This window comes from Armigeres subalbatus, chromosome 1 (assembly GCF_024139115.2).
Source record: "Armigeres subalbatus isolate Guangzhou_Male chromosome 1, GZ_Asu_2, whole genome shotgun sequence".
Taxonomy (NCBI): Eukaryota; Metazoa; Arthropoda; class Insecta; order Diptera; family Culicidae; genus Armigeres; species Armigeres subalbatus.
The window spans coordinates 8,132,280-8,159,505 of record NC_085139.1 but is presented as its reverse complement, the minus strand read 5'-3'; the positions used below and the strand labels follow the sequence as shown (position 1 = coordinate 8,159,505).

General features: G+C 43.4%; 3 protein-coding genes and 1 long non-coding RNA gene across 4 annotated transcripts; all 4 read right to left on the bottom strand.

Moving 5' to 3' along the window:
- Window positions 1-1,771: 1,771 nt before the first annotated feature.
- Window positions 1,772-3,052, bottom strand: LOC134208064 (protein atonal). Its single transcript, XM_062684160.1, has one exon. The coding sequence runs from the start codon at window positions 2,908-2,910 to the stop codon at window positions 2,140-2,142; it is 771 nt and encodes a 256-aa protein (XP_062540144.1). The 5' UTR covers window positions 2,911-3,052; the 3' UTR covers window positions 1,772-2,139.
- A 16,501-nt stretch (window positions 3,053-19,553) lies between these two features.
- LOC134208063 (uncharacterized) lies at window positions 19,554-20,132 on the bottom strand. Its single transcript, XR_009978483.1, has 4 exons — window positions 19,966-20,132; window positions 19,818-19,909; window positions 19,674-19,742; window positions 19,554-19,616 (listed from the first exon to the last, which is right to left on the bottom strand). It is a non-coding gene; the product is annotated as an uncharacterized LOC134208063 (long non-coding RNA).
- Window positions 20,133-20,337: 205 nt separating this feature from the next.
- On the bottom strand, window positions 20,338-21,507 carry LOC134205940 (uncharacterized). Its single transcript, XM_062681643.1, has one exon. The coding sequence runs from the start codon at window positions 21,505-21,507 to the stop codon at window positions 20,338-20,340; it is 1,170 nt and encodes a 389-aa protein (XP_062537627.1).
- A 3,230-nt stretch (window positions 21,508-24,737) lies between these two features.
- On the bottom strand, window positions 24,738-26,757 carry LOC134205939 (transcription initiation factor TFIID subunit 11-like). The gene is made up of 4 exons (XM_062681642.1): window positions 26,596-26,757; window positions 26,448-26,539; window positions 26,304-26,372; window positions 24,738-26,246 (listed from the first exon to the last, which is right to left on the bottom strand). Exon 4 carries the CDS (start codon window positions 26,145-26,147, stop codon window positions 24,738-24,740), a length of 1,410 nt encoding a protein of 469 aa, XP_062537626.1. The 5' UTR covers window positions 26,148-26,246; window positions 26,304-26,372; window positions 26,448-26,539; window positions 26,596-26,757.
- Window positions 26,758-27,226: the final 469 nt, after the last annotated feature.

Below are 27,226 nucleotides of genomic sequence, written 5' to 3'. Positions count from 1 at the left end.
GAATCGGTTGGAGCCGTCAATGGTCCATTTTATATTCGTACCTCGCTTCCTGATAGAAAACCATGGAAAATGAACCGTCGAATGACCAGTTTTGGCGCTAAAACTGAAATGTCCCCTTCTACAGGTTTCCCGGGGACAATCCGTAGGTCCCGGTAGCGGTCATAGCCGTCAGTGGTGCATTTTATATTCATACTTCGCTTCCTGATAGAAAACCATGAAAAACGAACCGTCGAATGACCAGTTTTGGCGATTATACGGAAATGTCCCCTTCTACAGGTTCCCCGGGGACAATCCGTAGGTCCCGGAATCGGTCAAATCCGTCAGTTGTCCATATTCATATTTTCTGATAGAAAACCATGAAAAACGAACCGTCGAATGACCAGTTTGGCGCTAAAACTGAAATGTCCCTTCTACAGGTTCCCTGGGGCACCCCAGCGACTTTGGGATCCGTCTTTCAATTGGTTTTCATTATTGACGTATCAGAAGACTTTGAATGTTATCATAATGGAAGATTGGTCAAAAAGCTTGATTCAAATGAATTTATGGCCTGGTCCCTTTTAAAACTCCTGATCGGCACCGATTCTAAACAAATGGCCATATCTCACTTGATCCTGGTCCGATTTCGAATTTCAACATATGGTTCCAATCAGAAAGAGCCCTACTTTATTTGTGGTTACTAATATTATTCTGTTTTTAACCACAACTTATCCTAATACCCACCATAAATTCACGGTTCTGAACCTACCATCGAAAAACCCGGAATATCTCCGGTATCCGATGACCATGGTCGGTTCCATGGACATATGGTGAAACTACATTAAATTTCTAGTTCAGGCATCCCTGAATTGTCAAAATCGGATAATAATTGACATAGTTACAACTCATCTAATTATGCCCAAAATTTGCCTATCCCAGTTATTTTGGATATCCTGAGATTGTTAGCATAACCGCAAGTCGAGCACATCTGTATATGGAGGCCCATGTACAGATGTGCTCGACTTGCAGATAACGGCAGTATAGATCATGATCGTTATTCAAAATATGGTTAATATTGACCATCTCCATATAAACCAGAATAACATGAAAACATGAAAATTCTTAACATTTTTGCTCAAATTCAAATTTTGTAAAAAGATTACAAGAGGATCTGATATTCCCTGCAAGTAAAGGACTTTTCAAAAACTTTCTCTTGTACTACATAAGATGGTGGAGAGACCTCTACAAATGTCGTTGAAAGAAGTGTCCGGGGAACCTCCCATACATATTAGGATTTTTTTTATTTTCCAATATTTATTGTTTGCATTTCATTCGCCAGGCAACAAATGGATAATATTATAATGAAAGCTTTCCATCAGGCTTAACCAAAAGACGCAAGGCAACTAGGGATTGTTTGGTAAAAAAATGTTCAAACCAAATTCTCCAAGTCAGAACATTTGCTGCTTTAAGGGAAGAAGCCGGTCACTAGGAACTCCAATCTCAAACTACTTAATCCATTCGTAGATTTTTTTATAAATTTTTGTGGCGCCTTTTTAAAGTGATTTTAGAAAACATTTGTTATTCATTATGCTCATTTAAAATAGTAATAGATCAAAATCGTGATCTTTCTACAACGAACAATTATAATAACGAGTCTAGTTATAATAACTTAGTTTAACACAAAACGTTGAATGTTGGAGATTCTGAACTAAAAATCGTGGAGAATGTGATATTATGTTTTTACACGACAACAGTTATTTATTTTGATATTACTTTCAACATTTATTATGAGCTAACAAAAATCGCAGCCTGTACATTTTTCATTGTCGATAAAATAATTTAAACTTCTTGTTCAAACTTAACCTCTAAGCTATAATACAATCAGTTCCAAAAAGTAACCTTACCAAACCTAACGTAAATATCTACATCATAGTACATACAACTCAACACTGGCACTGGAATTAACGAAGCGATTTCGGAATCTAACCCATCAGATACGAGTTCCATCGCTCGTAAAACAACTTTACCTAATAAGCCTCTTAAAACTTTTTGTCACTTTAACTGTCTCATAGAAACAAAATGTACACTTTGGGGAGAAGCAACTACTGACTAAGAACCACTCGTCTTCTGCAAAGCACCGTGCGCGAGCAGCGCGGTCCATCACTACTGCAGCAGCTCGTACAGGGCCGTGATGTACTGCTGCGCCATCTGGAGCGTTTCGTGCTTCGACAGTTGCCGATCGTTGCCCAAGCTGGGTAACCACTGCCGAAGCCGATCGAAGGCGTCGTTCAGGCTCTGCATCCGCTTGCGTTCGCGTGCATTCGCGGCGAGGCGGCGCTTCTTCTTAATCTGCGGTGCCACCGGCTTGCGTTTCCTCTTTCCGGTCGTTGCGGTGGCGGCGGTAACCGTGGGGTCACTCGAAAACATCAGCGCAGCGCTGCAGGAGAGCTCCGTAGTGGGTGGTTGATGAGTTTTCACGGTGATTGGTTCCTGTTTGATTTTGGGCTGTCGCCGGTATTGGCGTTTTTTGACGGGAAGAGCCGTGGGGGTGGAGATTGCTGGAACGGATGCGGATAACAGGTTCGGTGGCGAGAGGGGCAACTGGGAGGCCTGCTTGAGTAGATTTTCTTTACACTCTTCGACGTCGATAAAGGCCGGAGAATTCATTGAGTAGTAGTCAGGACTTTCCGAACCGAAACTGGACGGAGAAGGTGTCATCCAGGATTCCGGGTAATTAGTTAGCTGGGACTCATAGCTCGGAAGCATCATCATGTTCGATAGGTTCAATCCTTGGCCACTTAGTGCCGGGAAATTTCCGTAGTAATCGTCGCTGTTGATGTGATGCTCGATTTGTTCCATTTTAACGTTCACGTTCGCCGCTTCGGGTGCCGAATAGTAGTAGTACTGATGGTGACGACTAAAGTCTGTAGTCATTTTGATTCACAATTCTGGAGATCACTCTCACTCACTGGCACAAATTGATGAATTTTGGCAAACACAGAACAAACTCAGAACTTCTTCGTCAAATTATGGCTTGAAACTAAACCAGAACCCGGCCCTCCAGGTACGTTTTATAGAGTTCTCAGGATCAGCCTGTTGTTTTTACCCCCACCAGTGCTGTAAAGGATCATGATCGTGGTTTCAAGTTTTGCCCAATCTTCTTGAAAAAGAGAGCATTTTTTCTCGCGGAACCGAGTTCTCTCGTACTCACACGTTAAAGTTTATCGACAAACGGATGAGCTTGCATCTTTGGACAAAAAGGACTGCACTCTGCGTCTTGAATACGCTCAAAACATAGCATCTTCGTAAATTTAGGCATCTTTACTAACATTAAAGTAAATATGATAAATGACCATCTAAGTATCACTATTGCGAATGTGTGAATCAAACGCAATGGAGCATTACCCGTGTTTAGCGTGCCAATTAGGAAGGAACGAAGCGAAACGTGAACAATGAAACCTCCCAGACGAAGGCAGCGGAGAAAAAACGAGAGAAATCCTACGCATGCTCTCAGGTGCGCCACACTGAGCGAGCGTTCAGTAATGGTGCGCAAGGGGAAGTAGAGCCACGTGCCATCGAACCAATCAGAATGCAGCTCACAGCCTACTATCTACTTCACAAGACATTGGGAATGACAACAGCTGTACATAAACCGAGTTGGGATAACTGCCTATCAGGTATCTTGGCAGCATACGTGGATGGATAGGAAGTGAAAGGATGAAGGGATATAGCAATCCTTTCGCACCCAAATGGGTTTACATCAAAACTCATTTACATTTAGAGAGACTACTTGTTTCTTGCTATGTAAAATCATTTTTTTTTTCTTTTTTTTTAATTTTGAAATTAATTAAAATACATTAAGGATTCACACGTCGTATTTTTTAAATTGATCAACGTATCCCTTGAAAAAAAAACAGAATTTTATCAAAATAATAAACAAATCGAATTAGACGCTACAATTTTCTAAGATCAGAATACACATATGGAAAATCTACATCTTTTCAATTGGTTTCACTTAACAATACCCTTCTTTCGAAAATGCAATAGAACTACAACAGTTGGAGCTTCGTAGTCACACTCGATACGACCATGATCAGACCCGTCGAGGCTCAAAAGTTAAAAACGAAGGGAAGTTGGCTTAATCGATATACGCTCATCCAAAAACTGACAAATTGGAACACTTGTTCAGGTATAGGAAGGATGTGGAAGAAGGTGAAGCAAACGGAGGGTTGTATAAAAACAATTTTTTCATGTGTTTCCGATCATTCGTGTGCAGAAAAAAAAGCCAACAAAAAACTATTTCCGATGGAAGGCATTTTTTGTTGTATTTATTTTTTGGAGGCCACTTCCGAGGATACTTCTGAGTTGTGTAAGTTACGCAACATATGGCACTATTTTATACTGGAAAATTTACTCAAGCTGAAGATTTAGTAATCATGATTTGCTTAACAGCAATTCGTTTATTTTCTTATTTGAATTAATTTTTTTCATAGTTACAAATAAAAATTAAACAGAAGCGATATTAGATACGTGACTATCGAAGCAACCTGACAATGTTTTTTGTTTTGTTGACCCAATCCAAAAGCCCACAGGAGTCACCATCTGGCACGCGCATCTACCGAAGGTGCTCTGAATTTTCGGTGAATAGGACCCCGACTATGTTTTTTTGCTCTCCGGTAATAATATTTCGACGGTCGGCAAAGGTGAAGTTGTTGTTGATGGTTTCTAATGATGTCTCGCCAAGATCGAACACGTGTTCGTCGTCTTACAAAAGCATATAACACCGGGGGAAGGGCAAACTGATTAGTTCTACATAGTCGTGCAAGCTTCAATAATTTCACCGTCTGTGAGGTATTAGATTATTGAGTTCGCAACTGTATTTTTCGGGCGTTAAAATGATTATTTTTAAACAAAAGTAAAGAAAACAAATGGAAATGGTAAAGAAAATTTTGATAGGGGGTGGGGGATATCCACAAATTACGTCACGCTTAGAGGCGAGAGGAAGGTTGAGGAAAGTGTGACAATCCATCAGAATTTTCGGTTGCTTCATGCAAAAAGTGTGACATAAGGGGAGCGTAGTGGTTTGGGTTTGGAAGGGGTTCAAAATGTTCAATGTTTGCGTTACGTAATTAATGGATCTTCCCTAGGTATTCTAAAGAAGATTTAAAAAAATTAAAGTAACAATATGATTCTGAAATGGAATTAAAGTAAGTACCTACCTTATTCAAAATAGAAATCAGGAATTCCATAGCAAAGCTAAATAAATTTTAAATTCTATAATAGAATTGAAAAAAAAATTATTAAGAATTAAATCTCCCAAATGCAGTCTTGAATTTTCAACATAAGGCTTGTACGCGACAAAATCTGGACACCTTTAAACACGTATAACTTTTGAAATAGCTCATCAACGAGTGAAATATTTCGTAGATTGATGAATCTATGTCTGTACTTTCTGAAAATATATTTCTTATGAGTGGTACAAGTACGTAGTGAATAATGGCGTCGAAGGAATTACAGGTTCGGAAAGCAATTGTGTGCAGTCGCAATTAATATTCAGGACTCTCGATCCGAAAACTGGCTGAAAATCTTTTGTTTTCTTGTGAACACTGCTCTCAGCGTTTTATAATTTGTTGATGCATTTTTATCAATATCTAACACGTTGGAGAGTGGAACAAAACGGATATTATGAGCCACCAGAAAGATACGAGCTCGAAACAAATTCTACTGAGGATGCCAGATCATTCGGCACGTATTATTTCTTAGAAAATTCAAATGTCACCAAGTTTCGTGCATACATCGAAGCATCGATAAGGAATGAAGCCATTTGAAGTGAAAAACGTACCGAATTAAACCAACAGCAGTTTATTTTTATTCTTAAAGTTATGTGTCCAGATTTTGTCGCGAACAAGCCTTAAAACAATTGGGATTTAAATTTTCGGGTTAACCGTTATTTTAAAATTATTCCACTTAATCTTAGAAGTAAGTGGGGAATATTATGGGATTCCAAGATTAAATTTCCGGTTTCATAATCCAATAAATGTCGGGGGGTCCCGTAGCGTAGTTGGCTACACGTTCGCCTTATAAGCGAAGGGTCATGGGTTCGATTCCCGGCCCCTGTACCAAACACTCCTCAGTCGCCGGATTCACAGCCCGTACGGTAGCGTTTTAGGGTACGCCCCTTACCGTCATGAGGCATTCCATTCTCGGAGGCATTCCTCCAGCTTTACCAGGATTACCCCTTTCAGGCCCTCGGGGAAATATATGACCTCAACACAAAAATGGATGTATAAAATCTTACGATGGATAAAAGTAAACACTGTCTTCAGCAAAATTGCTTGAAATTAACTCCCCTATCAAGGAAAAATATTAGGCATGGGCAGAGATGCATCCGGAACAGAAAATGAGCCAAGAGCGTACCTTGGTGTTATTATTTTGTGTTCCGTGTTCCGGTACTAGCCGAAAAATGTGTAGCATGCCGTCGTTTGAATTTGTTTTCCTAGGATACAAGTTGCCCAAGTTACTAAGTTAGGGTCTGTTCAAATATTACGTAACGCAATAGGGGGTGGGGGGTTGTTTGATTTTTGTTACGCAAAATATAGGGGGTGGGGGTCCTTCGAAATATTGTTACGCGTAACATGTTATTTTCATAGAGAAAATATTTTTAAAAAATCAAAAAATATTCATTATCTTTAAAAAAAAAGCATGAAATATAGGGTAAGACGGTATAATATGCCCTCCCTAAGGCAATACCTATGAAAACTTTTTACTTTTCAATGTAATTTATGCAAATTTTGTGTTATTTGGTAGTTCAACAAGTCGCAAATGCATTACCTGTGAGTAGTCATATAAAAATATTACATATAACACGTAATAAATCTCTTTTGAAAAGTCGTGAAAAACTGGATTTTAAAAAGTGCCTGGGCAATACGCCCCACCGTAATCAAACACGTTTCATAGCCCTTTATTATTAATTAATCTATCCCATAATAAAAAGGTTACAAATCCTTATGTGCTTGACATTAAAAAATCAACATAAGTCTATTTAAGCAGGTGTGAATTACATTTTAATATTGTCCATACAATTTGGAAGCAACTGCTGCAGGCTCGCTGCGCTTGTTGACAGTTGGTAAGGGCATACCGTCCTGCCTACACTGGGGCGTTTTGGCCAGTGAAACATGTTTTTGAAAATCGTGAATTTTTGAAGATGGAAGCAATTTTATATCATATTAACCACTGAGAAAAGTTATTTTGTTGCCCAACTGAGTGTTCCAGTGCAAGTGTTCCGGACAGTATGCTAGAGTCGCTCCAGAATGTTGAGCAAACAAACATAAAAGGTTACATAAAAACTGTAACTTTTTGTATTTGGCTATTATTTTCATTGTGTAAAAGAAAAATACTTCCACATTCACATAGTATGATGGTTTTACAAATATTTACAGGTTCCAACTGAGTTTTACCCTTAGTTAGGCATAGTTTTCTAGAAATCAAAGGGGGGCGTTTTGGCCAGGTGGGGCGCATTATACCGTCTTACCCTACAATAGGGACACGGCAGGTATTTCCGTCCATCGTCATAGGGGCTAAAACCAACGAAAGCAACGTACATTTGCTAGAACTCCACTATAGCAGAACGTTTCTCCTGAGCTTACGATTTGGTACGTATGAGTTTTACAAAAAAGTGTCTCTTTTATTGGTTTTCGAGACTATGACGAACAGACGAAAATACCTGCCGTGTCCCTACATAATAATTTGTTGCACCGTCCTTCAAATCCTACCAAAATTAAGATCAGAAAAATATATAAAGCTCTTTTAGTGGAATGTATTCAACCGTCTAAGACGAATTAAGTACTCTTTCGATATCTTTGCAGATACGTATTTCGACCACAACTGTGTGGTCGTCTTCAGTGTCTCGTACTTGACTAAGGGGCAAGCCAGAGTAAACGCGACGTGCGATGCGACGCGACGCGACTCACGTAAAAGAATAACAATCATTATCAACAGGCTGTCAAATTGCAATGTCGCGTCACGTCGCATCGCACGTCGCGTTTACTCTGGCTTGCCCCTAAGTCGAGTCAAGTACGAGACACTGAAGACGACCGTGGTCGAAATACGTTTCTGCAAAGATATCGAAAATAATTGGTGGAATTAAATGGAGAGTACTTAATTCGTCTTAGACGGTTAAAATTAAGATGTTTTTCAAAAAATAGAATTTGTTACGCGTTACGCATAGGGGTGGGGGTGGTTCCGAAAATTGTTACAGATTGTTACCAGGGGGTGGGGGGTTCTTAAAAACAACGTTTTTCGCGTTACGTAATATTTGAACAGGCCCTTAGGTCAGCGCTCTTGAACAGTGTGCAGTGTTCAGAACGTTTTGAACACGAAAACGCGTTCTCGTGTTCAGATGCATCTCTGGGCATGGGCGATCATGGCCTTACAGCAAGCTAGAACGTCATGAACACGGTGAAGTTATTATCAAGAAAATAATTGGTTTATTGGCAGCGGAAGGTACTGTTTCAAGATAATATTTTTATTCAAACGTATCCATAGAGTTACCGTGATATATAATAAACTATGTTTAATCTTCCTTGGCCATCCAAACTATTCTTGAGTTCGGGACTTGAGATCTACAGCTGCGTTGAAGCTTTTTTCGGTCCTCAAAGCTTCGATATGCATTTAATCATATCTATTACACCTCCTGGAAGGTCAACGGATATCGTAAAACAGTTTTGATATATTCCCAGGATATCCTAAAACGATCGTACCATATCTCTTTCTCTTCTGGAATATGTTTTGGGCATAGTTGACTACATATCCAAGCTTCTAGTGACGAAAAAAGCTACTGTCGTTGCCGTAGATCGCAAGTTCTGAACTGAACAGAAATTTCCAGTTTAAATATCAAAAAACCGTGGCTGGAGCCCGTCTAGTTTATAGTTATTTTACCGAAAATGTCATTTGGTGGACCAGTTCTTTCGATCGAAAAAAAAATTGACCAAATAGTTTAACCACAGACAAACAGACGTAACACTAGAAAAAATACCATCGACCATGACTATAACGATCAATTTGAATTTGATCGGTTGCGCGTTTCACAACTAGAGGCGTTAGCGTCGTAATCCTTCGAGTTTGACATTTCACTCCAGCGCCTTCTGGTGACAATGTCATACGAAACAAAGTTTCGTGTAACATGCTCGCAAGATGGTGGTAGAAGAGTTGGGCGACGGATTTTTCAAAAAATTATTCAAGCTGTTACGTCTGTTTGTCTGTGGTTTAACTATCCGAAATGGTCGTGTGGCAGGAAGGGTTATTTGATCCAAGATTTGACCATAATGCTGAAAGGGTCGGCTGAATTTCTGCTAAACGACCATTTCTATCAAACTGCATTTTCAGACAAATGGCATTTTTAGCCAAATGAACTGTTAGAGCAAAAAAGTTTTTCTGTCAAGTTACTATTTCGACTGTTTGTCGCTTTCGGCCATATGTCATTTTCGGTCAAACCATTTTCGGTCGTTTCGGACAAACGTTCTATCTAGCTTAATGGAATTTGACTAGATGATGCGTTATTCGGCCTAGTAGCATCCGATGGAAAGCTTGTTGCTATGAAAAAACATCAACAAAATAAATGTCATCACTTGTTTTTTATGTGTTTTTTATTGTTCAAAGAGGCTCTAGTAGCCAAGAAAGATGAATATATCGACATAGGGAGAGAGAGAGAGAAGTCTTGAAGGCCATGAGAGTTAATGACAAACTCGCTGGCCTAGGAGAGGATGTCAACTGCATCCGAAGGACGCGGAGAGGCGAGATGATTCTCGTCTTGAAGCGGGATGCTGCTCAGAAGAGTTCTGAGTACAAAAAGTTGACGGAGGAAGTCCTGGGTGATGGGGTTCAAGTAAGAGCCCTATGTCCAGTTTCGAACATCCAGTGCAAGGGCCTGGTTGAAGTAACCGAGGCTAAAGACCTGGTTGACGCACTGAGAGATCAGTGCAATGTCGAGATCCAGGAATCTACGGTTCGGTTACGCAAAAGCTATGCGGGAATGCAGGTTGCCTCATTCCAAGTATCTCAGGCTGAAGCCACGAAGGTAATGGATAGGGATAAACTGAAAGTGGGTTGGTCGGTATGTGCACTAAGCAGAAGCCAACCACTTCAGACCTGTTTCAGGTGTCTTGGCAACGGTCATAAGTCTTATGACTGTAAAGGACCTGATCGCAGTAAGCTATGCCGTAGGTGTGGAGCTGAAGGCCACCAAGCTCGCACCTGTCAGGCTGCACCAAGGTGTCTGATCTGTCCCCCGGGTACAGACAACAGACACCTCACCGGTGTCCAGGCTTGTCCGGCCTCTAGAAGGATCCAGACACGCAGGTAACACAGCTTAACCTGAACCACTGCGAGGCAGCTCAATTGCTGCTACAACAGTCGGTTACTGAGTGTAAAGCTGATGTAGCCTTGCTGTCCGATCCATACCGCATCCCTGCCGGTAACGGTAGCTGGATTGCGGATAAGTCTCAGATGGTGGCCATCTGGACTTGCGGGCGATATCCCATCCAGGAGATAATATCATCGCCTGACGATGCTAGAGACCCTGCTAGAGTCGCTAGCGGTATTAAACGTAGTCCTGCTGAATGAAGGCCAAGTGCCAACGTTCAGGGGACCGAGCGGTGATTCATGCATCGATGTGACCTTCTGCAGCGCGGGATGGACGGTGGAGCCAGAATGGGAGGTTCATGAGGAGCATACCTCCAGCGATCATCAGGAAATTCGTTTTATGATCCGGTTTACCCCCGTAGCAACCACAGGACGATCTAGGATGGCGCACCTCGCAGTTCAACCCAGAACTCATGGAGGAATCACTACGATGGGAGACGCGAACAACGGGATTAAGTGGCGACGAGTTAATCGATGTACTAACCCGTGCATGCGATGTGACGATGCCTAGGAGGACCAAACCTCCCGGAAACCGGCAGCCGGCGTACTGGTGGACTGACACAATTGCAGACCTTCGTAGAACCTGCCTTAGAGCAAAGAGAAGGCTGCGACGTGCCAGAACAGACGCTGAAAAGGTCGAGAGACGCAGGGTGTTCCAGACAGCGAGCAGAGCTCTGAACTACGAGATCAAATGTAGTAAGAGAGCCTGCTTCGAGCGGCTGTGCAGGATGGCAAACGACAATCCATGGGGAGATGCATACAGGATGGTGATGGCTAGGACCAATACCACGCCACCTGAGAAATCTCCGGGGATGTTGGTCAAAATAGTCGACGGGTTGTTTTCGAGGCATGAATCATCGAACTGGCCCGCTACACCGTACGAGTCACTTGACGTGGTACCGCTAGTGACTAACGAAGAGCTTATCGTAGCCGCAAGAAAACTTAAGCTCAATAAGGCGCCAGGCCCGGATGGTATTCCAAACCTGGCCCTTAAACACGCTATTCTTACCGATCCAGATATATTCAGGAGCTGCCTCCAGAGATGCATGGACGAAGGAAACTTCCCAGATCGATGGAAACGGCAGAAATTGGTGCTATCACCGAAGCCTGGCAAACAGCCGGGGATCCTTCGGCATACAGACCAATTTGCCTACTCGACACAGCTGGAAAGCTGCTAGAGAGGGTCATTCTGAATAGATTGTCGGCTTATACAGAGTGTGCTGGTGGCTTATCTAGCAACCAGTATGGCTTCCGTAAGGGCCGTTCTACCATCGAAGCAATTCGAGCGGTAACGGATACGGCCAAGATAGCGAGAGGTTTAAACAGAAGAGGTATTAGGTACTGCGCGTTGATTACACTTGATGTAAAAACGCGTTTAACAATGCTAGCTGGGCAGCAATTGCTGACTCCCTGCACCGATTGAGAGTTCCGGATTACCTGTGCAGGATACTGAAAAGCTATTTTCAGAATAGGGTGTTGTTATACGACACTGATGCTGGTCAAAAGTCGATCGTAGTGTCCGCGGGTGTTCCACAGGGATCGATCCTCGGACCGGTTCTGTGGAATATTATGTACGACGGAGTATTGCGCTTAAGTCTCCCGGCCGGAGTAAAGATAGAAGGCTTCGCGGATGACGTAATGCTAGAAGTAGCAGGTGACACTCTCGACGAAGTCGAACTGAAGGCTTCATACGCGATTGGCAGAGTGGAGGAATGGCTCAACTCGAGGCGGTTGTCCCTTGCACATCACAAGACGGAAGTCGTGGTAGTGCATAACCGTCATGGGCTGCAACAGGCGAGAATAAGAGTAGGGACCTGCACAGTTAACTCCGTGAGGTCTCTCAAGCATCTGGGCGTGATGATCGATGATAAGCTCAATTTTACGAGCCACGTCGATTATGCATGTCAGCGGGCTTCATTGGCGATAAAATCTTTATCACGAATGATGTCCAACAGATCGGCGGTGCATAGTCAAGTGCGTAGGCTGATAGCTGGCGTAGCATTGTCTATCATCCGTTATGGCGTGCCGGCATGGGCCGTAGCACCGAGTACAATGTAAAGAAATTGATCAGAGTACACCGGCTGATGTGTTTACGTGTCGCGAGCGCATATCGCACCATATCATATGAGGCGGTGTGCGTTATAGCTGGAATGATGCCGATCGACACACTCTTAGAGGAGGATGTGAGTGCTACAACGAAAGGGACTCGGTGCAAGTGCGACGTGTCAAGAGAGCAGCTTCGTTGCTCAAATGGCAAAGAGCATGGGACACCGCAGTCAAAGGTCGTTGGACCCACAGACTGATTCCAGATGTGTCCAACTGGGTTGATAGGAAGCATGGTCAAGTCAACTTCCACCTAACACAGGTGTTGTCTGAACATGGCTGCTTTAAGAAATTCCTACACAGGTTTGGCTTCGCAGATTCTGCGGAGTGTCCTGAATGTGTAGGTGAGGTAGAATCGGCAGAGCATGTGATGTTCGCATGCCCGCGATTCGCAGATAGAACGCAATGCCATGCTGCTTATTAGTGGTATGGATACAACCCCGGACAACCTCGTCGAGAGGATGTGCCGGGAAGAAGCTATATGGAATGCGGTGAACACAGCATCTCAACAGATTATGTCGAAACTGCAGCGGTGGTGGCGTCTTGAACAAAACCAACGAGTGCAGTAAGGGCACCTGTGATGCAGTGAACACTTTGCTCACCCCGACAACCAACATGTCGCGGGTAGGCTGCGGGGACCTCAGTATGTAGATATAGAGGTCATTGCGGTTCACGCGCGGTGGTTGTTGTCGGGGTGCTCGTCTCCAACGTGAGATTATGATACGGACCGTTAGGTTACTATCATAGCTTGCGATCGACGGGTATTGACGGTATTGACGTCAAGTGCGTTAGCATAGGCGTGAGCGTTCTCAATAGTCCCCCCCTGATGTATTGCTTAATTGCGGGCCGGGGGTACGGACTGGCGAAAGGGTTTTGGTTTTAGTTTGTCGGGTAAGAGTTGCATGACATACCCATCCCCACACTACCTGAGTACCTCCTCAGGTGTCTGGTTGCAGATTTCCGTTTACCCTTGCTCAAGAATTAAAAAATAACATAGGGAGAGAGAGAGAGAGAGAGAGAGAGAGAGAGAGAGAGAGAGAGAGAGAGAGAGAGAGAGAGAGAGAGAGAGAGAGAGAGAGAACTCTGAACAACATATAAGATATTGAGATAGTGAGGTTATCGAGATGTAGAAAGCCCAAATGTATGTAAATTGGAGGGACCAGCTGACTTATTATATGTTGTGTTTAGTTACCAGATAAAGATTGTCGCTTTGGTTCCCATTGTTCTGCTGTCCGAAACATGTGTGGTACCTAACTGTCAAATCGTATGTATTTTTCCTTCATTGTGTAACGTTTTACGTTTTTATTGTTGTTAATTAATTATTCGTAAACTGAAAATATTATAAGAATAAAATAATAACTTTAAATAAAAGCTAGTGTTGATAAAATCGAGCTATCTCTGTGCTCAACTCGCGTACATGGAACATGTTATAAAAGCTCTGCTTTTATAGCATGGCGCTAGCTTTAAAATAAGCGGTTTAAATTCGCCATGCTTCTCGGCGCCATGCAAATCATTTGGCGCGATTTTCAAATAATGCATTCTCCTAAACAATAGTTACAGAATAGTCTTTTAAAATATTTGAATAGGGCTCAAATTTGAAAACACAGTTTCTTGGCGTAGCTTTTTCATCCGCTCGATCATTTCGCTAGAAGATCGGCTGGAAAGCAGAAGTACGCGATTAGAGATACTTACGTTTTGAGAATATCTTGTGTGATTTGAAGTACAAGTTAAAGGTAACATTAGTGAGTGAGTTTATAAAAATGATAAGTGGCGTTAAACGTTTTGTGTTTCTTTCTTTGTTTAGTGGACTGAGGTCCGTTGTATCGCAAATTCTGCTTGAATTTTTTATTAAATCTACTACTACGAAAAAAGGTAATTATACTCAATTATGTGAGCGATTTAACTTATACTAAAATAAATTCGTGCTGGACACGCAGCGCGCTGCGCTTTTTCGTACGGCTGGAAATTTCCGTCGTCTTGTGGCGACCGTCCAAGGTTCCGTCGTGGTGCGAGCCACGAATTCCGTTCAAGATCATCGAGACCCGTGTGTACCGTGAAGGCCCGCCTCAAGTAGGTAGTTAAACGGAGTGTGTGAAGTCGTTCAAACCATCGTAGCGAAGAATCTCCCATCGGTCGTCCATTACCGAAGGTAAGGTCCTTCTCCGTCAATTTCTGTGGACCGGAGCCATCCGAGACCGCGTGTTGTCCATTGCACGCAGTGAACCCGATCCGAACCGAAAGATAGAGGTTTCACCGATCCACGCTCGGTGGAACGGAAAGGTACGCGAAGCCGGTCGCTTTGGGTACGTGTGCCTTTATCTGTAAGTGTGGATCGCCCAAGGGATCGCCCCGGGGACTTTTTACGCCGCCATTGCTCTCGCGGAAGCTTCCGTTCCAGCCGCCACTACCTCCGCATCTCTAGTTCGGCCATAACACACACGTGGGCCATCTGTACGTTGCGCGCCAAATCACAGCGTGAACATTCCGGTGGCAGCCATCGCATCACCGCCATCGTCGAGGTTTTCTCGAGCCAGAAGCTGCCAGATTCGTCGGAGTTCGTCGGGCCCCATCGATCATCAAAAACCTGCACAGGTACGTGTTAGAGCTTAGTTACATGGCCATGTTTGCTCTTATGTTTCCATTTCCGTTGAAAAACGTCCAGCACGAATAAACCATTCTAAAAGTAAAGTGATTTAGCTTAATTACGTTTAACGTCAGTTTCTTAAATAAACGACTCACTAATTTCGGGAGCCAAATACGTTATTTCTTGGTTGTATGGAAACTTTTTGCGGTCCCTAAGGTCTTGCGGTGAATGAATGGGAGGAGATTTAGCTTGCGCTTGAGAGATTTTGCCAATTTCGCTTGATAACCGTTCTAGAGTTTTCCCTGAGCCAAATAGTCTCAAAAGGTCGGGCAAATAAAACGTGACCGGTGGTCTCTCGTTGAGAGTGGCGCTAAAGCCGCCGATTAATTAAACTCAGTAAACGTGAACGGTTATAATTGACATTTAGATCCCCTATCCTCGCCAGCAAAAGATGTTCCGGACAGCAACAATCTTTATCTGGTAACTAAAATATCTTTTGCTGTTACTTATTATTTGACTATGTAACCAGCGACATAGGGAGCGATATCCAGTTTTCCGCGATTGCCAAATGTGTTCGAAATGTTAGATGCATTTGAATTAACGGTTGTGGTTTACACACATATGGTATACCAGCCTAAATATCTGTTATCTGAGGTTATAGGTTTAACCCAAATCCAAACTTTTGCTAGAAAGCACGGAGATCCATACGGGGATCTGATGTTTTGGTTGTGTTTTCGTAGTATAGATGCAGTCTCTTTTCTTCTGCTTTTTGTTTATGGAACTGTCAGTGTGGATCACACCTAACTCTTTTCTTCCCGTGACTATCCTTATGGCTGTCAGTGCTGAATTTTCAATGTTGACTACGAAACAAACCGTAGTGGAGGTATACAAGTGTCAGTCCCGTGGATCCATAATGTTATATTCAAAATCGACTCAGCTCGACCACTTGACCTTTCCCGTCAAAAATTGTATCTTGTTTTATTGTCTTAGTTGATTCTTTGGCTTATTTAATGTCAACTTTCCCAAAGAACCCATATTTTTTTACACTGTGATTCGAAACTATCCAAAATCAAGATAAAAAGTGCTCAAATTTAAGTACTTTCTCAACACTCCCATTTTGGATACAATTTTGTTTTGGTTGATGGGTGCTTTTAACTTAATTTCAAAGTTTACCCCCAACACTCCCTATTGAGTTATTTTGTTTATACGGAACTATCCAAAATGAAGTTTTGGAGCTATACCTGATTTTGGCTGAAAATTCACTTGCAAACATTTCAACGACGCTTGATTCGTTTGTTAAGATTTTAAAATGTGAAATATTCAACTGAATTTGATGATTAAATTGAAAGTGGAAATGGAAAATGGAAAGTCCTTCGCTTCGGGAGAGTTATCTCGTGAGTTACAATCGATTCCTCATCAATAAATAAAATAATACAGTTTTAGGATGAAAATATAAATAGTTTCCATCAATCAACGAGGGAGACGCGGACGACAATTCCGCTTTTATGAGGAAAACAATCCCACAAATTATCTGTTTGATTCTGCCACACGTTCCACAACGTAAGTACAACATTATCAAAACTATTTTTCACATGTAAATACATATGCCAATAAATGTAAACGGCAATGCGTTACCTAACCTCGAAATATTTAGTCATTTGCTTTTAGTGGCATAATCCAATTAATTTCGATGGTTTCTTCTCATGATTGATTCACCAATGTTTCTTCTCTTTTACAGATCGAAACCTTTCCTTTCGTGACAGCAGCGGACATCTTTACACCTTGCTGAATCCTCGACTGAATAATTAAAAATCATCAATTCATCAATTCATCAATGCCATTCATTTGCCAACAGAAAATTTTTCTCATTTTACGATATTCTGGTAAAATAAATATAAACATGTGGATATTTCTGGGTTTTGATAAAAATATGCGAAACAAATTCCAGCAAACTTTTAGCTTAAATTTGGCTACATTGGAAAACCAGCTTTTTTAGTACTTTTCACTCAAAGTCGACTCCTTGACAAAAAGTAAAATTCACTCAACCAAAGGTTTTTCAAAATAACTCAAAATTGAGTTCTTGCTGAAAAACTCAATTTTGAGTGGTTGCACTTTGCTGTCAAGTTGAGTGAAAAAGACTTAATTTTGAGTTGTTTCGCATCTCCGTGTAAGCCTCTAACTATTTTTAAATATATATACATACACACATACAAACTTTAACTCAATTCACCTTTCCCGTCAAAAAATTTTATTCGCTCAATCGATTCTATGGTTTATTGAAGGTTAACTTTCCCAAAGAACACTTATTTTTTGAAGCCTCTAAGTATTTTAAAAATTTAAAACAAAAACCCAAAAAGTGCTGCACGTGTGAACCGGCCTGAAAAATTCACCCGATGTTCGTAAAAACTCGGGCCAATCTTGAAAAAAAACAGCACGTTTTCGATTTTTGTTTTAAATTTTTTAAATACTTAGAGGCTTCAAAAAATAAGTGCTCTTTGGGAAAGTTAACCTTAAATAAACCATAGAATCGATTGAGCGAATAAAATTTTTTGACGGGAAAGGTGAATTGAGTTAAAGTTAAAGTAAAGTGTATGTGTGTATGTATATATGTTTGTGTGTGTTTTTTTTTAACAGACGCCTGAAATTATCACTCAGGGAGTGGGGTTGAAGGAACGCCGGACCCACTAAACCCACCCAAGTAACTGAAGGTTACTTGAGTTACCCTCTCTACTAATACCTTGGTTCCCCCAGGAACTGCCTCCCAGCATTACTTCTGGATCACTTAATGTACTCGCTCATTCACGCTCACACAGGCACTCATCCCGTATGTGGCTTACTTGGGTGCTCTCTCTAACATACCTTCTGACACACCTTGACACTCTTTCTGACGCACCATATGAGTCTTACTTGTATGGTCACCACTGACATACCCCGTAAAGTCTAACGTGGGTGCTCACCCTTTAAATACGCACCATGTGAAAATAACTTGGAATCTTACACTACCACCTGATTCACGCTCTAGCACACCAACCTGAAACTTATTTGGGTGCTCACTCTAGCATACCCTGCAGTTCCTCCTGACATATGCTCTGACACACCATGTGGGACTTACTTAGGTTCTCACTTCTGACATGCCATGCTAGGCTGACTTGGGTGCTCGCCCTTAACATACCATTTGAGTCTGACTTGGATGCTCACTCTACTCTCCTCTGTCATGCCTCGAGGTGTCGATGGCGATAGGTATCAACAGTTCTACGTTACGACCCTCCTACCTCGGTATGTCCAGTCCATACTAACACCTATGCGTTCACTCTGCCATGCCTCGTGGTGGCGACTGCGGTTGCCACCCGCTGCGACACTCTTACCTCGACATGTGCAAACCTCTCATTCATTTCGTCGCGCTTAGCCTGTTTTCGTTCCAACTAACCAATCACAAGTCAGTCATGCTTGTCGACTGCTGCTCGGTGCGCCAGATTCTCTGCAAGCTGAAGGCAATCTGAGTGGTTGCAGTCGTAACTGCGTTCCAACTCTCCACCGCATGCCACATCCTCTGGATAAGGGTATCCGGCGTTGTGTCCCGACCGCAAACGTCTAGCATAGCTCTTCTTTTGACGTCGAAACAGTATGTGCTCTGCAGTTTCCTCAACACCTGGGCAATCAGGGCAGACTGGGCTCTCCGGGTGCCCAAACCTGTGGAAGTGAACTTCCCCATGGTGTCTCCCCACCCTGCTCGATATGTTAGGTATCAGCCGGTGGGTCCACCTACCTTTAGAAGAGTCATCCCATCTGGCAACCGAAGTCACCCTGATGCGTTTGCGGGCTCTTCTGGTGCCACGTAGCTCGAAACACTCCTCGTCTTCCCGGAGGATCAGCCCGACTGGCATCATGCTCGCAATTACGCAGGCTGAATCGTGTGATGATCGTGTGGTAGGCAGATATCACTCTGAGACACAGCAAGCGGTACGTGCTCTTCAGCTTCCGCAGGTAACTGGTTTCCCCCAGTACTCTCTCCCAGGACGAGCCGCCGTACCTAAGAAAAGATACGGCAACACCTGCCAGTAGCCTACGTCTACTGGCACACACCTTGGAACTGTTGGACATCATCATCGATAATGTCGCAACAGCAGTCGAAGCCCTCTTGCACGCATAGTCGACATGGCTGGCGATGGTCAGCTTGTCGTCTATTACGACCCCATGGATATACAAACTCGACTTTGATGCGATCGCCACTTCACCCATGGAATCGCTGAATGTTGAACCGACATCCAATCATCCACCGTGGTGATCGCGTGTGCTGCAGTCAGTTCTATCTCGGGAATTGACTCCCCGTAGACCTCCAAGGCTACGTCATCTGCGAAACCGACAATCTTAACACCAGGAGGGTACTTTAGCTTCAGAACCTTGTCATACATAAGGTTCCATAGTACCGGGCCCAGTATTGAACCTTGCGGGTTTCCTACTTTAATAGGTACTGTTCGGATTTACCTTAATAAATGCACCACCGTTTTCGAGCGGCTCTTAGTAGCAGCTAAAACTATAGTTTTATTTTAGTAATTAGTTCAAATAACGCTTATTTTATGGTTCAACTTACAATTGATAGTTTGTTTTAAGGTCCTCGTGCTACGACAGATTTGTAGGGTTCGCGTGATGGTAATCTAGTCTGTACATTTTTTAATCAAATTTTAATTAAGGTAATTTTTAAGTTTGTAGTTCGTAATAGTTCAGTTTTACTCACATAGTTGTACATAGGCTAATTTAGATGCTTTGTCCTTAATTTTCAACCGCACTAGTTTTAAACCATTAGCTTTTAGTTTTACAATCTAATCCCTAGAATAAATTCCATATTATTGCCTTGAAATGAGCTGTAGTTTTAAGTATGTTACCCTATTGATGTTTGTTAAACATAAACCAAATTAGGCGTTTCAAATTCACGTATTTTCGATACGATATTATTTTTAGTATAGAATAAAATATTCTTTATGGACTTTAGAATAATGAAATTTCACGTTAGGCCGATAGAAACTTTAACCAGTTTGTTTTCATTTCTACCTTCGCTATTCACACAAGCCAATCCATCAACGATCTGTCCTATCGGCTAGACCGTCCTGATGGGCGAGATGCCCAGTGACTGCTACGTTGTCGGACTGCCCAGTGGGAATTCTGCACACCCCAGCCCGTAACTCCGGTACCGGCTCCACGCCGGTGTTGCAGAATTCATCAGGAATCTCAATAACCGCAAGGTTATCCACAGCTTTCTAATTAACGCCTTGAGATGTTCGGACACTCACCTGTCGATTTCTAGCGCCTCTGCCTTTGAACAACTCCTCGACGATTCCTCGAATCCAGTTCCTTTGTTGTCTATCGTTAACGACGAACACTAAGTCCCGTACCTGTATCTGTCGCTGATCGACAACCCATTTGGAACGACTGTTGATGGTCGGCAAGTATTCTCTACACCAGCGTTGCCACATTTTTTCAGCTATATACTGTGACCGTTTGTAAGTGTTCCGCAAGGCTTCTGCAAAATCTGCTGAACCATCTACCGACAAATCCGCATCCTTAGTAGCACCACGAAGAAAATGGTTTGGTGTTATGGCTACGATCTCTTCCGCATCTTGTGGTAAGTAGACCAGGGGACGAGTGTTGATTGCGTCCTCTGCTTCGGCTAAAGACGTTAGCAATATCTCGTCAGTGAGTTTCTGACCATCGTTCAGTACCTTCAATGCCTCCTTTACCGATCGCACCATTCGCTCCCAGACACCGCCCATGTGCGGCGTACTTGGAGGAATGAAATTCCATTTCAATGTGGAGCTCGTGAAGCCTTCTGCACAATTTTGGTCGATCTGCTTCATCTTTGCCAATTCGTTACTGGCTCCTTTAAAATTGGTGCCATTGTCAGAGAAGAATTCGTTTGGCGCACCTCTTTTACAGACGAATCTCCGAACCGCCATTAAGCACGCTTGAGTATTTAGATTGTGAACTACTTCTAAATGTACAGCACGCACCGCTAGACAAGTGAAAAGAGCCACCCATCTTTTTTCCCTTCGGCGGCCCACAGTCACTTCGATGGGTCCTAGATAATCTACACCCACAGAGCTAAACGGACGAAGTTGTGGAGATACTCGTTGCACTGGCAGTGGCGCCATCATGGGAGTTAGTGGCTTACATCTGTTGACACGACACCACATGCATTTTTTTACAGCCTGTCGAACCTTCGGGATATAGAACCGCTGACGCAGTTCATTGCACACGGTCTCTCGATTCGCATGACCAAATTTTTCGTGGTACTGCAGGATTAGCATGTTGGTTATAGCATGGTCTTTCGGAAGAATAACTGGGTGTTTCATATCAAATGAAACGAATTCAGCCTGCTGTAGTCTACCTCCGACCCGTAGAATGCCTTCGGTGTCCAGAATAGGATTCATTTTGTAGATCAAGCTCGATTTTGTTATTCGGCCCGGAGAACCTTCACATATTTGATTTCTTTGTAAGGTTCTTATCTCTTCCGTAAATCCATCATGTTGAACCTGTTTCCACAATATCAACTCCGCAGCGTGTAACTCGTTTTTGTTGAAGAGGTTGTTGAATAGATTTTGGTTTCGTTTTTAACAAGCATTCTTGACCCGGAGTAGCTTTGGAAACAACAATCGGATTTCCTGCTAGTTTTCGACGACAGTTTGCAATAAACCGAACTACGTTGGCTGTACTTCGGAGAAGACGAACAAAACGATTCGTTGAATTAGCATTGATGATTGATCCGATGTTAGAGACGTCGTGATGTAAGACCTGAGCCCTCATTTCTTCACTTATATTAACTGCCGGAAACTGTCCCAGTGGCCACTCATCTTCGGACTGCAGCAGAAAATATGGACCAATGAACCATGGGCTGTTGGATTGCAGGGGAGGCCCTTGCCCCATTTTGTAAGAACGTCAGCGATGTTCATTTTGACGGGACCCAGCGCCAATCGGAGATATTGGTGTTCTCCTGAATTTCCCCGATGCGAAAGGCCACGAACTGCTTGTATTTCAACTGGTCTGAACGAATCCAGCTGAGAACCGTTTGAGAATCCGACCATAGAAAGTATTTGTGTATTGGGAGGAGTGATGTGATTGTACCGTGCGCAACAGTCGTGATCCCAGAACTGCCGCCATCAGTTCCATGCGCGGAATCGATTGTCGTTTCAAAGGCGCTACCTTCGAACGAGAGGTTATCAGAGTAATCTTGGCCTGACCATTTGCGACCGCCCTGAAGTAGGCAACACAACCATATGCGTGCTCACTTGCGTCCATGAAGATGTGCAGCTGAAGTGAATCAACTTCTGATGAGTAGCAATCGCCGATGTAGCAGCGGGGAATTCGGATAGCGGCTACTTGCGGCAACAGGCCTACCCAACGGTTCCATTTCTGCATCGCACTGTCGTCTATTTCTTCGTCCCATCCGCATCCCGTTCGCCACAAGTCTTGGACCAGCATCTTTCCATGGATCGTGAATGGCGTCAGAAGTCCAAAAATCCCATGACGCAACTTAGCACCAATCGTTTTGTGGGTCGTTGAATACCTTTGAGGTACGGCTCTAGCGCAGAACGGTGGTCAGTGGCGAATGAGAAAGTGTCTTGACTTGGACTCCAGATAATCCCGAGGACTCGCTCGTTCTCCGTAGTTTTATCGACGTTGAAATGCACGTCTTCCGCAAGATTTTGCTCTCCAAGACTGCGGAGAACTACAGAGGAGTTCGACACCCAATTTCGTATCTCGAAACCTGCCTTTGAGTGTATGAATCGCACCTCTTCAGCACGACGAACTGCCTCCTCGACCGTGTCGACACTATCATAGTAGTCGTCCACATAATGCTTGTGGACTATGGCTGCTGCTGCTTCCGGGTACCGTGACGAGAATTCTGACGCATTTCGATTTTTGACATGCTGGGCCGAGCACGGAGAACATGTTGAGCCAAAGGTAGCTACGTCCATGACGTACACACTTGGTTCAGCGTCCTCCGGATTTTTCCTGAACAAGAAACACTGCGCTTGCTTGTCGGCATCCCGAATTCGTAGTTGGTGGTACATTTCACGAATATCTCCACCAAAGGCTATTCGTCGCTCTCTGAAAGGCTGAGAACCGCTGTTAGAGGCGTCAGCATGTCAGGTCCCTTTAATAATTGACTGTTGAGAGAAACGCCACTGACTGTTGCTGCAGCGTCCCAAACCAGACCAATTTTGTTTGGCTTTTCGGGTTTTGTACGTAATTCAGTGGCAAGTACCACCTCTTCTGCGAATCGGTTTCCGCTAGCTCCTTCGATGTTGCTAGATGGGCATACCCTTTAGCCTGGTAGTCTTCGACCTGTTTCCTGATCTTGTCGTACATTTCTGGAGACTTTTCGAGACGTTGTTCCAACTGTTTTAGTCTCCGACGTGCCATCGGAAGACTGTCGGGAAACATACGATCATCCGATTTCCACAGCAACCCCGTTTCGAAGCGGTCACCGACACGAACGGTTGTTCGTTCCAGAACTTCACGCGCCCTTTTCTCATCTTTTGTTTCTTGCGATATTTCGACTGCCGATTCCTCCAAAGAGTAATGCTTCTTCAGCAAATTGTAGAGGTCGTCATTACTGATTCCGTGATGATGGTTGACGGATATTGTGCTATCTGTTTGCCCTGAAGTAGGACCATACACCGACCAGCCGAGTTTTGATCGTACGGCTATCGGCTCTCCGACTCTCCGTATTTTAGCTTCGATTGGCGCAATCGTGTGAAGATTATTTAGGCCAATGAGCAGACCAGGCTGTTGGTCCGAATATGACGCTAATGGTAGATTCCGCAGATGGCTATACTTAGCGGAGATTTCAACCGCATTTAGCGACTGTTTCGTAAGTAGCAACTTATGAACCGTCTGAGCAGATTGGAGGAGGAGTTTCTCTTTTTGTCCCACGGCAGAGATCCATAAATTCATCATCCTTGAATCAGGTTCTTCCCTACTAATGTCAGCAGTCCATTTTATGGTTAGCGGCCATTTCACTCCTTCAGCTCGTAGTCGGTTGACGAGCGAACATTCAACAAGTGTAATTGACGATCCTTCATCGAGGAAAGCTAGCGTTGTGACGTTTTTTTCTTTGTGATGCAATGTCACCGGAATCATGCGAAACTGAATAGCGCTAGATGCACGGATGTGTGTGTTCATGACAACATGGTGTCCACTCGGATGAAGTAGTGGATGGTGTCGTTCGTGACATTGACCAACGTTGCAGCGAATCTTAAATTTGCATAAAGCGTTACCATGATCATTCAGACATATTTTGCATAATTTGCCTCTCTCCACGATCTTGACACGTTCAGCAAAACTCATCGCTTTGAAGTCCTGACAAAAGCGGAGCCGGTGATCCGTTCTTCTACAGGTTATGCATGGTTTTAGCTTCTTCTCGGCTATGGCGGCATCATTTGACGGATTCACGTTCGTACTATGGGGAGTAAACGGCTCCTTTTTCCTTGGCTTTTCCTTTACTTGCGTGTACAGGTAATTTTCCCTGTACCCAGGCCGGTTATCAAGGCTCACATTTGCTGCGCATGCTTCGGTTACGATTTTGGAGATGAAATTGGAAAATGTTCTTAATGTTGGCGTCTTCCTTTTACTTCGGTATCAAACCCATTCTCACTTATCACCTGCCGGCAACTTGTCCACCAAATCTTGGATGAGGAGCGGATGGATCAAATGCTCTTTCAACCCATAATTCTTCCACCACATTTCCGAAAGGAATGAACGTTTCCAATCTATCTGCTTTCGGGGGGTCCAATTGTTTCACTTTTCCCAGATGGAAATGCAAAAGTTGTTCCGGACGACCGTAGAGCTGCCGGAGTTTGTTGATCACCTTCGGTACGGACTTTGGCAACAACAATTGTCCACGAACACTATCCAAGGCCGAGCCTTTTAGGCTGTCCTGTAGGCGAACTAAGTTCTCTACATCGTTGAAACCGCATGCTTCGTTAGAGGCTTCGTAGCTTCCGATGAAAAGAGGCCACTCTTCGGGCTTGCCAGAGAAAATGGGGAGTTTCCTGGAAATTCCATTGCGTGCGGCCAATTGAGCTTTCGTTGGACCTGCTATGCGACGCCCCAGCCCGTGTGACATTGCCTTCTTCCTCCGTCGTAGTTCGCGTTTGGTCAAACTCGATTCTTCCGATTCATTCTCCGATTCTTCGTTTGGCTCTTCTCCCGATGACGGCTCCGAATTGTTGATATTTTCGTCGGATTCTTCGTCGTCGCTGTCGTCAACGGAATCGTGATCTTCATCTGACGATAGTTCCGATACCTGGAGTTGTTTCCGCTGCTTTTCCGAAAGTGCTCTTAGCGACACGCCTGGATTGCGCAACGGCGTACTTAATGCCTTCTGTAGTTTATACGAACATCCTTCTTCTGCAGCCGGAAAACGTCCCGCGACTTCCGCTTTCTCAAGCTTTGATTGTACGACGACTGTCTTCGATTTCACGGTCATAGTCTTCATGTTTTCGATCGCATTTTGATACGATTCTCGCATCTGCTGCATACGATCAGCATGGACCTGCTCCTCGTGAAGTGCCTTATCGAGCATTTCCTTCTCCAGCTGCAATTCCTTCTCCCTCAGCTCATTATTGATCTTCAACTGCTTCTCCTTCAAGATTCTATCCATTTCGATCCGCTTCTCTCTCAAGATTTTCTCGATTTCCATTTCTTGTTCTTTGGCCTTCTGTTCTCGCTCTAGCGCCTTCAACTGTTTCTCCAGCGATGGAGCGGATTGGTGATCAGATTTAACACTGGATTCCGATTCATCTTGTGTCCGTGACTTCGTTCCCTTGGACTTCACTGCTTTCTTGCTAGCATTCGTCTTCTTACGAGTTTCTTCCGCCACCTTCTGACAGGACTCTGATGGACAGAACCACTTGTCTACATCTTCCAAGAGCTCTTCCGAAACTGCAACGCATCGGAAGTGAAACCAAAGCTCGCAAGCGTCGCATCCGACCATGCCTTCGTTGGTTTCTGATGCCTCCGAACAAACACCACAGGGAGTTAACGTAAAGCTCCCAGCTTTCACCATCGTGTTTGAGGTTAGATCCGTTATCAATTTTTTAGAATGTTCGGATTTACCTTAATAAATGCACCACCGTTTTCGAGCGGCTCTTAGTAGCAGCTAAAACTATAGTTTTATTTTAGTAATTAGTTCAAATAACGCTTATTTTATGGTTCAACTTACAATTGATAGTTTGTTTTAAGGTCCTCGTGCTACGACAGATTTGTAGGGTTCGCGTGATGGTAATCTAGTCTGTACATTTTTTAATCAAATTTTAATTAAGGTAATTTTTAAGTTTGTAGTTCGTAATAGTTCAGTTTTACTCACATAGTTGTACATAGGCTAATTTAGATGCTTTGTCCTTAATTTTCAACCGCACTAGTTTTAAACCATTAGCTTTTAGTTTTACAATCTAATCCCTAGAATAAATTCCATATTATTGCCTTGAAATGAGCTGTAGTTTTAAGTATGTTACCCTATTGATGTTTGTTAAACATAAACCAAATTAGGCGTTTCAAATTCACGTATTTTCGATACGATATTATTTTTAGTATAGAATAAAATATTCTTTATGGACTTTAGAATAATGAAATTTCACGTTAGGCCGATAGAAACTTTAACCAGTTTGTTTTCATTTCTACCTTCGCTATTCACACAAGCCAATCCATCAACGATCTGTCCTATCGGCTAGACCGTCCTGATGGGCGAGATGCCCAGTGACTGCTACGTTGTCGGACTGCCCAGTGGGAATTCTGCACAGGTACACTTCTCTGACCGGCATCGGTTTCGTATAATGGTACACGGTTCTGGAAATAGTTTTCCAAAATCCGGTACAAGCCCACCGGCAGGCTAATGTAACGAGGGCGCTATGGCATCCCAGCTTGCGCTGTTGAATGCGTTCTTCACATCAAATGTCACTAACGCACAGCATCGAATACCTCGCTTTTCTGTTGAACTGATATCTTGGCGGTCTTTACCACCGAGATTATAGCGTCTGAAAACCGAACTAATTACTTGACAGGCCGTCCGTACCCTCTGAGTACGGGGTCAGCCTGTTGAGGATGGTCCTCTCCAGCAACTTTCCCGTCGTGTCAGTTAGACAGATT